General features: G+C 40.9%; 2 protein-coding genes across 4 annotated transcripts in view; both read left to right on the top strand.

The window, feature by feature from the left end:
• Positions 1-6370, top strand: part of PABIR1 (PP2A Aalpha (PPP2R1A) and B55A (PPP2R2A) interacting phosphatase regulator 1) — a 79204-nt gene extending 72834 nt beyond the window's left edge. The window contains exon 2 of the mRNA XM_007107174.4: positions 4580-6370. Coding sequence (XP_007107236.1) covers positions 4780-5646 — 867 coding nt within the window. The 5' untranslated portion in view covers positions 4580-4779 and the 3' untranslated portion in view covers positions 5647-6370. The remainder of the gene's footprint in view (positions 1-4579) is intronic.
• PIP5K1B (phosphatidylinositol-4-phosphate 5-kinase type 1 beta) overlaps positions 1-14414 on the top strand; it is a 453566-nt gene that overhangs the window by 180559 nt on the left and 258593 nt on the right. Inside the window, exon 2 of one of the 3 annotated variants that reach the window (XM_055087149.1) lies at positions 11683-11752. The exons of the other annotated variants lie outside the window; for them this stretch is intronic. The gene's annotated coding sequence lies outside the window, so the exon portion shown is untranslated. The remainder of the gene's footprint in view (positions 1-11682; positions 11753-14414) is intronic. 3 annotated transcript variants of the gene reach the window in all.

The raw sequence follows: 14414 nt of genomic DNA, 5'->3' as shown, positions 1-14414 counted from the left end.
CCGGACGCGCAGGCCCAGCGGCCATGGCTCACGGGCCCAGCCGCTCCGCGGCATGTGGGATCCCAGACCGGGGCGCGAACCCGGCTCCCCTGCATCGGCAGGCGGACGCGCAACCACTGCGCCACCAGGGAAGCCCCTTCAAGTCTTATTTTGAAGGATGACCTTGAACATAGGGTGGAGAATTGACTGTAGAGACAAGGGTAGAAACAGGGAAATGAGTGAAGATCTCTAATAGGTGTATGTTTGATTTTGTAGTTATCACCATCTCTGTACTTTATTAGTAAAGATAGTTATTGTGTTTATCCAGACATGGATGAACAGTGTTGGCACATTTGAGGCATACTATTGATAGAAATAATTTAGTAATATGCAAATTAGCAATATGCTATGGATATTATAAAATAAGCTCTATAGTTAATACTTTTTTCCTATTCATCTAATATTGATTTTCTTCCGGAAGCTCTTCCTCTCTCTTCTGTTTTTATTCAGTACTGTTGTACCATTCTTTCAGCTGCTCATGCTTGAACTTCAGTTGTTTGTGACTCCTCTCTGTTCATCCTCCATACGGCCAGGCAGTCAGGTTCTGGGTTGTTACCCTCCGGTCTCCACATCCATCTCCTTTTTCTGCCATTCCCAACTTTAGTTTAGACCCTCTTTTCATCTCAGAGTTAGCCATCAAATTCTCCATCTTTATTTTTTTAAATAGATCTTTATTGGAGTATAATTGCTTCCAATACTGTGTTAGTCTCTGTCGTACAACAAAGTGAATGAGCCCCATGCACACATACATCCCCACATCCCCTCCCCCCTGAGCCTCCCTCCCACCCTCCCCATCCCACCTCTCTAGGTCATTGCAAAGCACCGAGCTCATCTTCCTGTGCTATGCTGCTGCTTCCCACTAGCTAGCTATTTTATATTTGGTAGTGTGTATATATGTTGATGCTACTCTCTCGCTTTGCCCCAGCTTCCTCCTCCCCACCCCCACCCCCGTGTCCTCAAGTCCATCCTCTATGTCTACGTCTTTATTCCTGCCCTGCCACTAGGTTCATCAGTACCATTTTTTCTTTTTTTTTTAGATTCCATATATGTGTTAGCATATGGTATTTGTTTTTCTCTTTCTGACTTACTTCACTCTGTATGACAGACTCTAGGTCCATCCACCTCACTACAAATAGCTCAATTTCATTTCTTTTTATGGCTGAGTAATATTCCATTGTATATATATGCCACATCTTCTTTATCCATTCAACTGTCAATGGACATTAAGGTTGGTTCCATGTCCTGGCAATTGTAAATAGTGCTGCAGTGAACATTGTGGTACATGACTCTTTGAGTTATGGTTTTCTCAGGGTGTATGCCCAGTAGTGGAATTCCTGGGTCATATGGTACTTCTATTTTTAGTTTTTGAAGGAACCTCCATACTGTTCTCCATAGTGGTTGTATCAATTTACATTCCCACCAACAGTGCAGGAGGGTTCCTTTTTCACCACACCCTTTCCAGCATTTATAGTCTCTAGGTTTTTTGATAATGGGCATTCTGACCGGTGTGAGGTGATACCTCATTGTAGTTTTGATTTGCATTTCTCTAATAATTAGTGATGTTGAGCATCTTTTCATGTGCCTCTTGTGCATTTCTCTAATGATTAGTGATGTTGAGCATCTTTTCATGTGCCTCTTGGCCATCTGTATGTCTTCTTTGGTGAAATGTCCATTTAGGTCTTCCGCCCATTTTTTAATTGAATTTTTTTTTGATATTGAGCTCCATGAGATGTTTGTATATTTTGGAGATTAATCCTTTGTCCGTTGTTTCATGGGGAAAGCAGCAAAAAGAATATAGGTTTTGAAGTGAGATCTTGATTCATATTGGTTCAGATCTTTGTTCTTCCATGTAGCTATAGGGCCTTTTGCAATTTTTGAACCTCACTTGTCCCTTTATAAGATGAGCATAACAGTATCTGCTTTATAGGATTACAATGAGAATTAAGTGGAACTATAGAGTGTTTAAAGGGCCTGGCAGCATTGGGCACTTAGAACATGTTGGTTCTTTCCACCTTCCATTCTTCCACTTCCCTCTATCTAAGATCCATCCCCCTGGCAGGCCCTAAAGCATAGCTCTCATTGTGTCATTCCTCTTGTCAATGGCTTCGTATTGCCCCACACGTTAAATACAGGCACTTTCGTTTGGCATTCAGAGCTGCAATTCTCTGACTCCAAATTTAATTTCCAACTTTTCCCCATTACCTAATCTTCTCCATGTACTTTATGTATTAGCCAAATTTGCTATTTTATACTCATGCTTCCAATTCTGTATAAAATATCATCTATTAAAATCCTACCTGTCCTTCAAATTCTGTCTCAAATACCATTGCACTCACAAAGGTGCAAACAGTCTGGAAGTGGTTTCTCCTAGTGTGAAATGTTATTGCATGTGGGGAAGGCACTATTGTGCCCACGCTCTGGAGCCAGAAGGGCCAGGTCCCACCGCTTCCTGTCATCCTGGGCACATCACTGAATCCCTGCATCTCAGTTTCCCCTGCAAAATACAACAGTGCTGCTTACTTCCTAGGGTTAGTGTGAGGATTAAATGAGATTCTACGTATGATACACCTTGAATAGTGTCTGGCACTTGGAAAATTTAAATCAGTTTCTATAATTACAGGTATGAATAATCAACACTATTTCATTATCAGGATCTGTATTCTATGGGGACTTCAAATTAAAAGCTGTTTGAGAGACAGTGGAAAGGGTATGGACTAGGATTCTCATACTCGAGTCTAGTACTGGTTCCCACTACTAAACAAGCTATGTGATGCTGACTGTGCCGGCCTCTCTGGATCTTACTTTCTTCAACTGCAAAAAGGAGGCCAAACAAAAATCACTAAGCTCTCTTTCAGTTCACCTAGGCACATGGATATCTAATAGACACTTCCAACTCAAATCAACCAAAACAGAACTCTTAATTTCTACTCCTCTAAATGCACTCTTTCCCTATCTCAGTAAATGATACTGCCATCTACCCAGTTTAAGTAAAACACCTCTGAGTTGCCTTTGAATTATCTATTTCTTTCACCATCTAAATCTAATCCATCTGCACATCCTACCGGTTCTACTTCCAAAACATATCCTGAATCCATCTACTTCTCCCCCATCGCCATTGATACAACCCTAGTCCAATAATCTCTTGTCTGTACTGTTGCCATGGCTCCTAATCCATCTTTGTCTCCACTCCTGCCCTCTTTCAGCCTGTTTGCCACAGAGCCAAAGGGATATCTAAAACATAAACCAGATAATATCACTCTCCTGCTTAAAACTCCCCAGTGGCTTTTCATCATATTTAGAATAAGAGCCAAACTCTTTTACCCCCTCATACCACTCCCCAGCTTATGCTTCCGCGGCACGGCCCTTTTTTCTTTTCTTGCCAGCTCACCACACTTAACGTTTGCCTTAGGCCTTTGCACCTGCTAGTCTCTATGGTTGGGATATTCATCCCCCAGATGTCCGCAGGACTTGCTTCTTGTCATTTAGATCCCAGCTCTATCTAATCGCCCCCTCCCTTCTACCAGTAGTGTTCTATCACACCACCCTATTTTATTTTTTCCTAAGGCTTACCACTATCTGAAAAATAGCCCATATATTTATCTCTTCCCCCCCCCCAAATAGAAATTAAATGTCTCCATATTAGGGCCTAATTCCTACCACATTGCCTGGCACACAGTTGGTTATGTGCGAAAAAATCTGACTGAATACACTAAAGAATAAACATAAACCGATTTTTAATGATATGAAAGTTTATGTTACTTACATGAGCCAAGTGTTGTGTTTTTAAAGTTCGAGGACCTATTGGTTTTCCCCTCATTAAATTCCTCATCCTAAATGAACATGATTGAGCACATATGCCTGTGCTGGAAATATGATTCTAAATAAAACAATAGTAATACAGGTTGGTTTTTTTCCCTCTTTGACCTAGTTCCCAGATTTTCCCATTCTCTCCAACTCCTCTCCTACAGTACCACTTTACTGCAAATTACCATCATCTCTGGCCCCGAGGATTGCCTCCTCTCTGGTCTTTTTCTGTAGGTTCTAATCTCTCAATAACGTTATTCCCCGGACTGCAGCCATGGACCTTTTCAGTCGCCATTATACCCATGGCTGAAAAACCTGCCGAGTTTTCATTGTTCTCAGGATAAAGGTCCACCACCGCACGTCCCGCCAGCTTACTCTCCACTCCAGGCCACACTCACTCCCTCCCTTCCTGGTTCCCGCCAGCCACCCAGCTGGCAGCCCTCGCTTCCCGCTTCCCAGGCAGTTCTACACCGCATCCTTTTGGCCTGCTTCTTGGGATCTCAGGAGATGGTCCCTTCCTCAGGGAAGGCCTCTCTGGTTAGGACGAACTCCACTCCTAATCATACAGCCCCACATCGCCAAGGGCCTCTCTTTCAGAGATCTAATTTTATAAATATATACTCCTGAATATGGTGGTAACCTTATTAATATGCGTTAAAGCAGGTTTGCGCTCACGGCTATCTGCGGAAGGAACGTACTGACTGGTGGCCCAACCACTCCTCCCCCCTCCCCCTAGGGCTGCGGCGCAGCTATTATGCGTTAAGCGGGCGCCGCGAAGAGAGACATTGCAGGGCGCCTGCGCCAAGGGGCACGCACGCGCAGAGGGACGAGCCCGCTGACAGATTCTCGGTGGCGGTGGCGGCGGCAGCGGCCCTGGGCTGCGGGGAATGGGAATCCTAGGTCTTTGAGCACCGCCCCCGCCTCCCTGCCCGCGACATGGCTCAGGAGAAGATGGAGCTGGACCTGGAGCTGCCTCCGGGCACGGTTGGGAGCCCGGCGGAGGGCGGCGGCAGCGGCGGTGGCGGCGGGGGCCTCAGGAGGTCTAACAGCGCCCCCCTGATCCACGGCCTCAGTGACACTTCGCCGGTGTTCCAGGCCGAGGCGCCGAGCGCCAGGCGAAACAGCACAACGTTCCCGAACCGCCACGGCCTGCTACTACCAGCCTCCCCCGTCCGCATGCACAGCAGCCGCTTGCACCAGATCAAACAGGAGGAGGGCATGGACTTGATCAATCGAGAGACCGTCCACGAGCGCGAGGTGCAGAACGCAATGCAGATAAGCCACTCCTGGGAGGAAAGTTTCAGCCTGAGTGACAACGACGTGGAGAAATCCGCCTCCCCGAAACGCATCGATTTCATTCCGGTGTCGCCAGCACCGTCACCCACCCGGGGAATTGGGAAGCAGTGTTTTTCACCATCCTTGCAAAGTTTTGTGAGTAGCAATGGATTGCCTCCAAGCCCTATTCCCAGCCCAACGACCCGATTTACTACCCGGAGAAGCCAGAGTCCAATTAATTGCATTAGACCAAGTGTTCTTGGACCATTGAAAAGAAAATGTGAAATGGAAACTGAATATCAGCCAAAGAGATTTTTCCAGGGCATCACCAACATGCTTTCTTCTGACGTTGCACAGCTGTCAGATCCTGGTGTGTGTGTATCTTCCGATACCCTTGATGGAAACAGCAGCAGTGCCGGATCTTCTTGTAATTCACCAGCGAAAGTCAGCACTACCACCGACTCTCCTGTGTCACCTGCCCAAGCGGCCTCTCCATTTATTCCAGTAGATGAACTTTCATCTAAGTGATTCACCCACCCATCCTGAGACTCGGTTTTGTTTTTGTTTTTGCAATGGAGAGAAAAATGAAGTTGGAACAAGCACTGAACTTTGTCGATTAATTTGAGGCTATTTCCTATTTTACCGTTTTCCTTTTTTGGAATTTCCTGAAATGTTGTTATTCTAGAGAACTTTTATGTCAGATTCCTGCGGGTGCCCTTGAATTCAGTGTAGTAATATTTTCAGACGTTCTCCCAATAAGTGTGTTGAAGCATACATCTTTACGCTGCTAATATGTCTAAATACATATGTTATCCCTTGATTTTTTAAAATAACTGAGAGCTCTATTTATTTATGCGATTATTAAGTTCTGATGCAAATATAAATGTTGAATTAATCAGCATAGTAAACTGATGTTTTAAAATTCCATACTTCATGCCCACACTAATTTTTAATGTTATTTTCAGTGATTGCTAATTTCTATTTGATGAAGAACAATAACTTACTTATATGCAGGTATTTTTAAAATGTTAGTTTTATCCATCCAGTGGTTGTCTGTTTTACCCAGGAATCCTTGAATATTTAATTTTCTGGGTACCGAAGTGGATGGGGGATGGTGATAAAAGAACAGAATATAAAAGTTTGCAACAAATCTTTTAAAATTAAATATATAAAAGTAAACATATTTTAAAAAACATTTTCTAATGAAATTTTAATAGTAATTCTAATAAGTTGTACAAATATAACTACTATACAGAATTTCTTTTCTTTTTTTTTTTTTTTTTTTTAAACCAGAAAGTGCATTCTTTTGGGCATAATCCTAAAGTGAAATGGGACAGTGCCTTGCAGTCTTAGCCCACTGTACATAGGCTGAGGCCAGGTTCTTTGTACCACTGCAAATTGAAAAGTTTTTCCATTGTAGAAGATGTGTGGGAAGCCCTGTTGAACTTGAGCAGAGCACCCAGGCAGATGAAACTCTCTCAATCATTAATATGCTTTAAAATACCCAATCGTGCCTCAGTGAAAATCCTTGCCAACAAGGAACCAGCGCAACTTTTGGCTGCTTTTATGCTCTGCCCATCTGTCACCTTCTTGGTTTTCCCTGGCTCAGGAAGGAAGCAGCTGTTTCCTTGCCAACAGGTCCTTCCTCTCCACCTCCCAAGAAACTAGGGCATCATCGGTTAGACAAAGGTACAGTGTGACTCAAACTTCTGACAGTAAGCAACAACAGGACCGTGGAATTGTTTCAGGAACCTCTGTGGTTAAAGCTACAGCTGGAGTTGACTGCCTGGGGGATGTCGTTTAATTAAGGGGCAGTGACTTGCCAGAGAAAATCAGGGGAGAGTCACCTAGGTAAATCATTATTTAACTTAGGTTTTGTTAAAGGTAGAATTGTGAAATGTTCTTTTCTTTGCCTTTTACAATTAAGACAAAGTATGAAAATATTTAATAACAAATTTTTTTATATTATACTTCCTTATATTTCCTGTATCTTCCTTAACTAGATAAGCAGGTAGATAGAAAGAATGGCAAACAAAAGGGGAAGGGGAAAAAAATAAAAGACCAAGAAACCAAGACAAAATGTTCCGGCTCACTTTAAGTTATTGCCTACAGAGACTTTAACAATTACGTGGAATTTTTACAACTATGAGAATAAATGGAACTGGTCAACTTTTGGCAGTTGCCTCAAGAATTCAGTGCATTACATCGAGGGTAAGATCGTGTCCACAGGCTTAAAATTCTCTATTCTGGGTAATAGGGTTAATGTGCTCCAGTTCTGACCTTGTTCCTCAAATTCAAACGTATATGTCCAACTTCCTGTTGGGCACTTTGACCTGCTTCTGGAGGTACTTTAACCTCAGCATCTTCAAAACAAAATTTATTATCTCTTCATGTAACTTGTTCTTGGATTACCTAAATTGATGTCATCCTATCTAATTTCTTAAAACCATGGGAAGCATCTTTGACTTTCCCTTTTCTCTGTGTGTCACATCCAGCTCAATCACCAAGTCCTGTCTGCTTGTGAACTGAATCTTGTGTCTCCCCTTCTCTATCTCTGTTGCCCTGATTTAGCTTAAGTTCCGGCGTAAGTGATCTCCCAGCGTATTTTCTTACCTCCCTTTTGGCCCAGGCTTCACACTGCCTCTAAAGTGATCTTTCTAAAATATAAACTTGAGTTTGTTGTTCTCCTGCTTAAAAACTTTATATGCTTCTCCATTTTCTGCAGTTTAGAGAATGCTTTCTTTAACTTGACATATGATAAGGTCCTTCATGAGCTGGCTATACTCTAACACAGGTTTAATCCTCTGCTCATCCTGTCCCAGTTACACATCCTCCCTTCTTACTCTGTAAACACTAGACCAATTGATACTCTAAATATGCCATGTACTTTCATGTGTTTGTACCTTTGATTAAATTGTTCCTTTCCCTAAAATGCCATTCCTATCCTTTTTACCCAGGAAAATGCTGTTTCTTTTTATTGCATTTGAATTTAACTGTGAAATAATGTATACCTTCCGCTTATAAAGATATTTAAACAATGCAGATATCTATATAGTAAAAAAAAAAAAAAAAAAAAAAAAAAAGTAAGTCTGCCTTTTACTATGTAAAATTCATCTTCCCTACCCATAGGTAATTTCTGTTAATAATTCGTTAGACAAGATGTTACTCTGCATTCCATGTATATGTGTATATAAATTCAGGAAGCCAACATCTCACTGACATCTCTCTTTTCTTTCCCTCATATCTAATCATTCACCAAATCTTATTGATTTTATCTTCCAGAATCTATCTTCTTTCATCTGTACTGCCACCTGGATCCAGCCTACCATCATTTCCCTCTTAGGCCTCCTAATTCCCACTTGTCCCTTCACACTCATTCTGGTTGGCTACCCGTTCATTCTCCATACAGCAACTAGAGAAATCCTTGTAAAATTGCAGATCTGATCCTTCCATCTCCCAGCTTAAAGCTTTTCATTTGCTTCCTGTTGTTCTTATAGAATACCAAAATGTATTAATTCTGCCCTAGGAGGCCCTGTGCAGTCTGGTCCTTGCCTCCCCCTCCCCTTTCTTTCTGTGCTCCAGCCTCACTGACTTGCTTTCTTCTTGTTCAGTACATCTTGTTCTCCTGTTATATGGGCTTTTACCAGATCCTTTTCCCTGAGGGTATAGAGAAACTTTAATTTCTATAAGTTTATTTTTCTATATAGGTGGTAAGTTTTAAATCAGATAAGGCTCTAAGAGTTTATATAGACAACTTAGATTATTATATTATTGCTCATGGCTTCAGTCATTACTCTATAGAATGTAAAGGCTTAGCTCATGTAAGAATTATCCTCAAAAAAAACTTTTTAAGGTATTAGTATTGCTAATCTATAAACTTTGTGCTAGAAGCCCCAAAGCACATATCAACGTTGAGTTAAAGTACAGTTTGTCATATATAACAAACCTCTGTTGTATATTTTCCTTTATTATGTTTCTCAAAAACACAGTGTAAATGGAACATATAATTAATGGTCACCAAATCTGCAGCTGCTGGATTTCAGAACCTTTAAGCATACTTAAAAGATTGATTGTAATCAAGAATAACCTGTATGAGATTGCCTTCCAGTGGTTCACATTTATCAGTTCAGCCGGCTACATACCTATAGCAAGAGACCACTCTTAGATATTTGGCATATAAGGGGGAAAGGGTCAAGGCTTATGAGGGAAACAGGACTGAGAATTGTTTTCTTACTGGCATGTTTTTAGATGAGTAGAAAAAGTCTGAACATTCAAGAGAGAAGTGGAAGACTGGGGGGCATAGTTGCCAAAACAACAAACCGAAGAAGGTGATGTAACTGATATTTCCTGAGTAGCATCAGAGAATAGAAGAAAGAGTTGGTCTTGGAAAGGTTGTCTAGAATAATTTTTTTTTTTCTTTTGCAACAGGAAGGAGAGTGAAAAGGCTAGGCAAAGATAGCAGTAAATGTTGAACTGATTTGTGTTGCAGGAGTTAAGGGGTTTGGAGGAAGGTATATATGAAAAGTGAAAAGAATTTGTATCTGATTGCTTCTATTTTCCAATTTTTAAGGAGTGTAGGATGTTTGAGGGTGGGGCAGGAGTAGATTTGGAAGCTTGAATGAAGTAAAGGTTTAACGCAGCCTCTGTGAGAATCTAAAGGAGGGACAAGGGTGAGTAGGAGCTTTATTAGGCCACATTGGATGACAGGTTGCAATTGGATGTCAGGTGCAAAAGAAGTAGATTGGATTGACCTAAGTTTGGGAATTGGTTAAGCGGGAACTAGGTAAAGTCAAGTGTGTGAAGCAAATAAGGATTCTGCTGAAAGTGGAGTTGAGTGGTTGGCCAAGATCTTGGAGATGCTAAGAGAAGTCAGCAGTGGGTCATGGAATAGGCCGTTTTTTTCCAAGGTCTTACGTTACAATCATCCATGACAAAGTATACAGAGAATCTGATCTCACTGCAGAACTCTCACTTTAGCAGTTTTGCCCATATTTTTCATGTCTCATTTTGTTCAGAGACTCAATCCTGAATCAGCAAGCCTTGAGTTCCACTTAGTTGATTTAAAAAAAAATTTTTTTTGAGGCAGATTGCTCACTGTAGCCAAGACAGTTCGTTATGCCTTCCCTACCTTGCCATCCAAGTAAAAAGGTTTCCTTAAAAGTTGATATGACCTTTCTATTGAAAAGTATATATAAAGTACTTGCTACATGTCAGGCACTGTTCTAGCTGCTAAACAAATGTATTGTTTCATTTAATCTTCATCAGTATCCTCTGAGATTAGTGCCATATTATCCTCATTTTATGTGTCCTCACTTATCATGGAGGCACAGAGAGATTAGGTAACTTGCTCAGGATTCCGAGCTGGGAGGTAGTGGTTAAAAACACAGGCTGTGGAGCTGGGTGGCTGAGGTAAGGGTCACTATAGGTCAAGTCCTTACAGCAGTGCTGGGCAGTTAGTATCAACTATCATTACTGTCCTTGTGGTGCTGGTGTTGTCATTATCGTCATCTAGTGTGGACTGGCTAAGGAATCTTCTTTATTATCCATGGCTGATGAAACTCCTACTTTCACACTCAGTAACAGTATACTCTACCCTTCTAGGCAGCCTATCCTTTTATAAGATGAAGAGTTTTTGACGTTGGAGTCTTTCTTACACTGAGCAGACATTTCCCTCTGGAACTTACACCATTTAATTCAAGTCCAGCTCTCTGGAAAATGCAGAACAAGCCTTATCTCTTTTTTAGATGATAGCCTTCCCTTCACAAATCAGAAACACTGATCCCTCAGTAATGACCTCTTCTTACTTCTGGATTTGGGGAATCTTGAGTAATTTTTTTAGTGTACTTCCTCTGTGAAATCAGGCTGTCATTGCTCGGCAGCCAGGATTTTCACAAGATTGTGATCCCTTTAAGACTGTTTGCCTTCCCTGGTGGAAAAGCAAGAGATGGTCTAATAACATGAGCCATTGCCAATAGTAATAATAATAATTAGCACTAATATTTATTGAGTCTTCAATAAGGGCCTAGACACTGTTTTCCCTGCTTTGAATGTAATGGGTTTATTTAATCCTCATGACAACCCTGTGAGGTAAAAGCAATGATTATTTCCATTTAACAGATGAGAACACCAAATAAAAGTCTCAAGTCTCTGTTACTTTCTATTATTTTTTTTTTCCATTTGGATTTAAGTCCTTTTTGTCTTTTCCTTATGAACAGACTTTTTTGGTTTTGTTTTTTGAGATAAAGCCTATTTTCCAGCTTGCTAGGGTTGCCACTTGTTTTGAATCAGACGATATGTTTACTTAAAATGATGGCTTTAGGCATTTTTATCATATTAGAGGAAGCAATCAGGAGGATTGTTTTCTTTACTAATAGGTTAAAAAAAAATAAAGTTGTATAGAAGGATATCATGGTTTACATATTTTAAAACTGATGTGCTATTCAAAATAAGAAATCCCCAAACTACAAATTTTAAATTATTGTTTTAAAAAAAAATATATATATATCTATATGTAGTATATGCTTTGTTATACTTGAGTTATACAGTATCCTTGTTTGTCCTTAGATTTTCACTCCTGGGGAAACAAAAGCAAGAACCATTTGACCGTGCCCCACCCCCAAACAAACTCTATAAGGTAAAAATGTATCATTTTTAGAGGAAAAGTAACAGCAGGATTTAAAGAGTGATCCAAAATCTTTTATTACCTAATTAACAAATTTGCCTTCTTTCTCTATAAGAAGCTCTCCCCAGAGGTTAGAGATTTAAATTCAGAACACTTGAGCAATCCCTGAGAAACTATTCTTCTTACCTTCATAGAAAATCACTGTTCAGCAAAAGGACCCAAAAAGGAAAACTTGCCTTTGAATGCATTTTAGAATTGGTGCTTAAACTTCAAGTTTCACAGTGTAATGTCCCTGCATTAGATATTTTGAAACAAACCATTGAAAGCCACAATTTGTTCCAAAAGGTTAGTATCATTTTTGGAAGTTCAATAAATATTTTAAAATCACCTCAAAAGTGACTTTTGATTCTACCTATAAGGGAAATGAATCTGAAAAATAATAGGTAGATAGTTAGATAGATAGATAGATATATGGATAGATAGATAGAGATAACTGAATCACTGCTGTACACCTGAAACTAACACAACATTGTAAATCAACTGTACTTGAATTAAAAAATAAAAATAAGGAAGTTAACCTTAGGGAAGTTAAGTGATTTACCCAAGCTCACAGAAATAGTAAGTGGATGCAAATAAAATTTGTACATAGATCTGTCCCCCCCCCCTCCAAAAAACTGACTTTTGGTTCTATATGTAACTTGTTTGTGAAAACAGTTTTATAACAGAGAGGTTAGGCAGATAACATCAAATACTCCAGTCCTGTGCCGGCCCAACTAAATGTACATGCACGTTGGCACATACACACACCTGACCTACTTTATGAGTTTTGTTCTGTGTGCTTGGAGCCTTATTTAGCTTTACTCCCATTTTAGATTTCCCCTCATTTTCCTGTCCTCGGTTTTCTTAGGTGGGTTAGACTTTGTAAATTACACACACACAGACACAGGTACTGTTGGCGAAAGTGTTTTGTTCCTTGATTTTGCATCAACTTTCCAAATCCCAAGTGCTGCCCTAAAAGAGAAATAGGTATTTGGTTCTCGTACCTAGGATTTCTTTGTGCCTGATTTCTGTTTCTCCTTTTTGAACTTTTGGAATAAACACTTGGGAGATGTGAAAATCACTCATTAACAAATTCTCAGGCAGTGTGACTGAAACTAGAAAGCAGAGAATGTGTAGCTTTTATTTACCTGTGAAAGTTCAGTTCTGTATCAGTGCCAGGGATGGTTCTGGTTCTTTTCCAATTGCCTACAGTGGTCTTCCAAAACAAACTGACCTCTAAGGCTTGGCTAGCAAGGCAGGTTGCGAAAGAAGACAGTTGAAAAAGATCTTTTGTGCCCTCGCGAAATAAAATTGGTTGAGGTAAACATTCCTGTGATTCAGACGATCCCTCCCTCTTACTTTAAGGACAAAGAACGATTTCACTGTTACAAGGCCCGGAGGGTTACTGGAACTCCAGAGTGACAAGTAGCTATTGAGTGTTGGTGTCTTTTGGAAAGAAAAATGCGAGGTGTTCAGAAAGGGATGGGAGTGAGGAGATGATGCATGGATTGGATATTCCTTTTGGCACGTGAGCCCTCGGACTACCATTGTGAGCTCCCTGTTGACTAGAGAGTGACATTGATGGTGGTTTTCTTCATGAATGTTTTTTCTTTGTTCCACTTCATTTGGGATTTGGGGTTGAATCAGTATGTGTTTAAGTATGTCTTCGACCATCTGTCCCTTAATGGCCTCGTCTTTTAAGTCTTCTAAAAAATGGTAAATAATAATAATGATAATCATCTTTCATTATTATCAAAGGTTACCTTGAGTCAAGAATTAAAGTTCTTGGAGCTCTTTACCTTACCAATTTATACTAGGTTTCTAACTCAATTAAAATTCGACACCTATCTATATGGTCTTTCTCAATGCCCCATTTTACCACACTACTTGCTACCAGTATTTCTAAAATGCAAACCTGAAATTCAACTTTAATAGCTACCCCTTAACTTCAGGATGAAGTCCAATTACACAGTATTATAAGCTGCATATCTCCACATACTCCCTGAACCCCAGGACTGTAGCCACACTGAGCTGCCTGGGCTCCCCCAGCTTCAGGCTCCCATGTACTATCTGTGCTTTGACAAGCTGTGTCCTCTGCTGAGAACAGCACTTCCTCCCTTCTTCCTCTGCACTCCCTACCAACCTTTTTTCCTTAACTAACTCCTTAAAAACTTAGCCCAAGGGGGCACAGCTTCTGGAAAGCCTTTCCTAATGGCCTCTGCCTCTCCAGCCCTGGGGAGTTAGATAGCTTTCTTGTGGGATCTTGTTATACCCAGGACTTCCTTCTATAAAGGCAGTTAACAGGCTGATGTGTGTTTGGGTGGTTTCTTGTTTCTTTAACCTATGTAAAAACAAAGGCTCTGTCTTTTACTTCTGTTCCTAATGCCTGTGCATAGAATATTATAGTTACTCGAATTTATATTGAGTGGATGGTTAATGGATGGGTAAGTGGGTGAACAAATGGCACAGACTGTTTTGTTTTGTTTTGTTTTGTTTTTTCCGGTACGCGGGCCTCACTGCTGTGGCTTCTCCCGTTGCGGAGCGCAGGCTCCGGACGCGCAGGCTCAGCGGCCATGGCTCACGGGCCCAGCCGCTCCGCGGCATGTGGGATCCTTCCGGACCGGGGCACGAACCC

Source organism: Physeter macrocephalus, chromosome 9 (assembly GCF_002837175.3).
Source record: "Physeter macrocephalus isolate SW-GA chromosome 9, ASM283717v5, whole genome shotgun sequence".
NCBI lineage: Eukaryota > Metazoa > Chordata > Mammalia > Artiodactyla > Physeteridae > Physeter > Physeter macrocephalus.
This window is presented reverse-complemented; position numbering and strand designations above follow the sequence as displayed.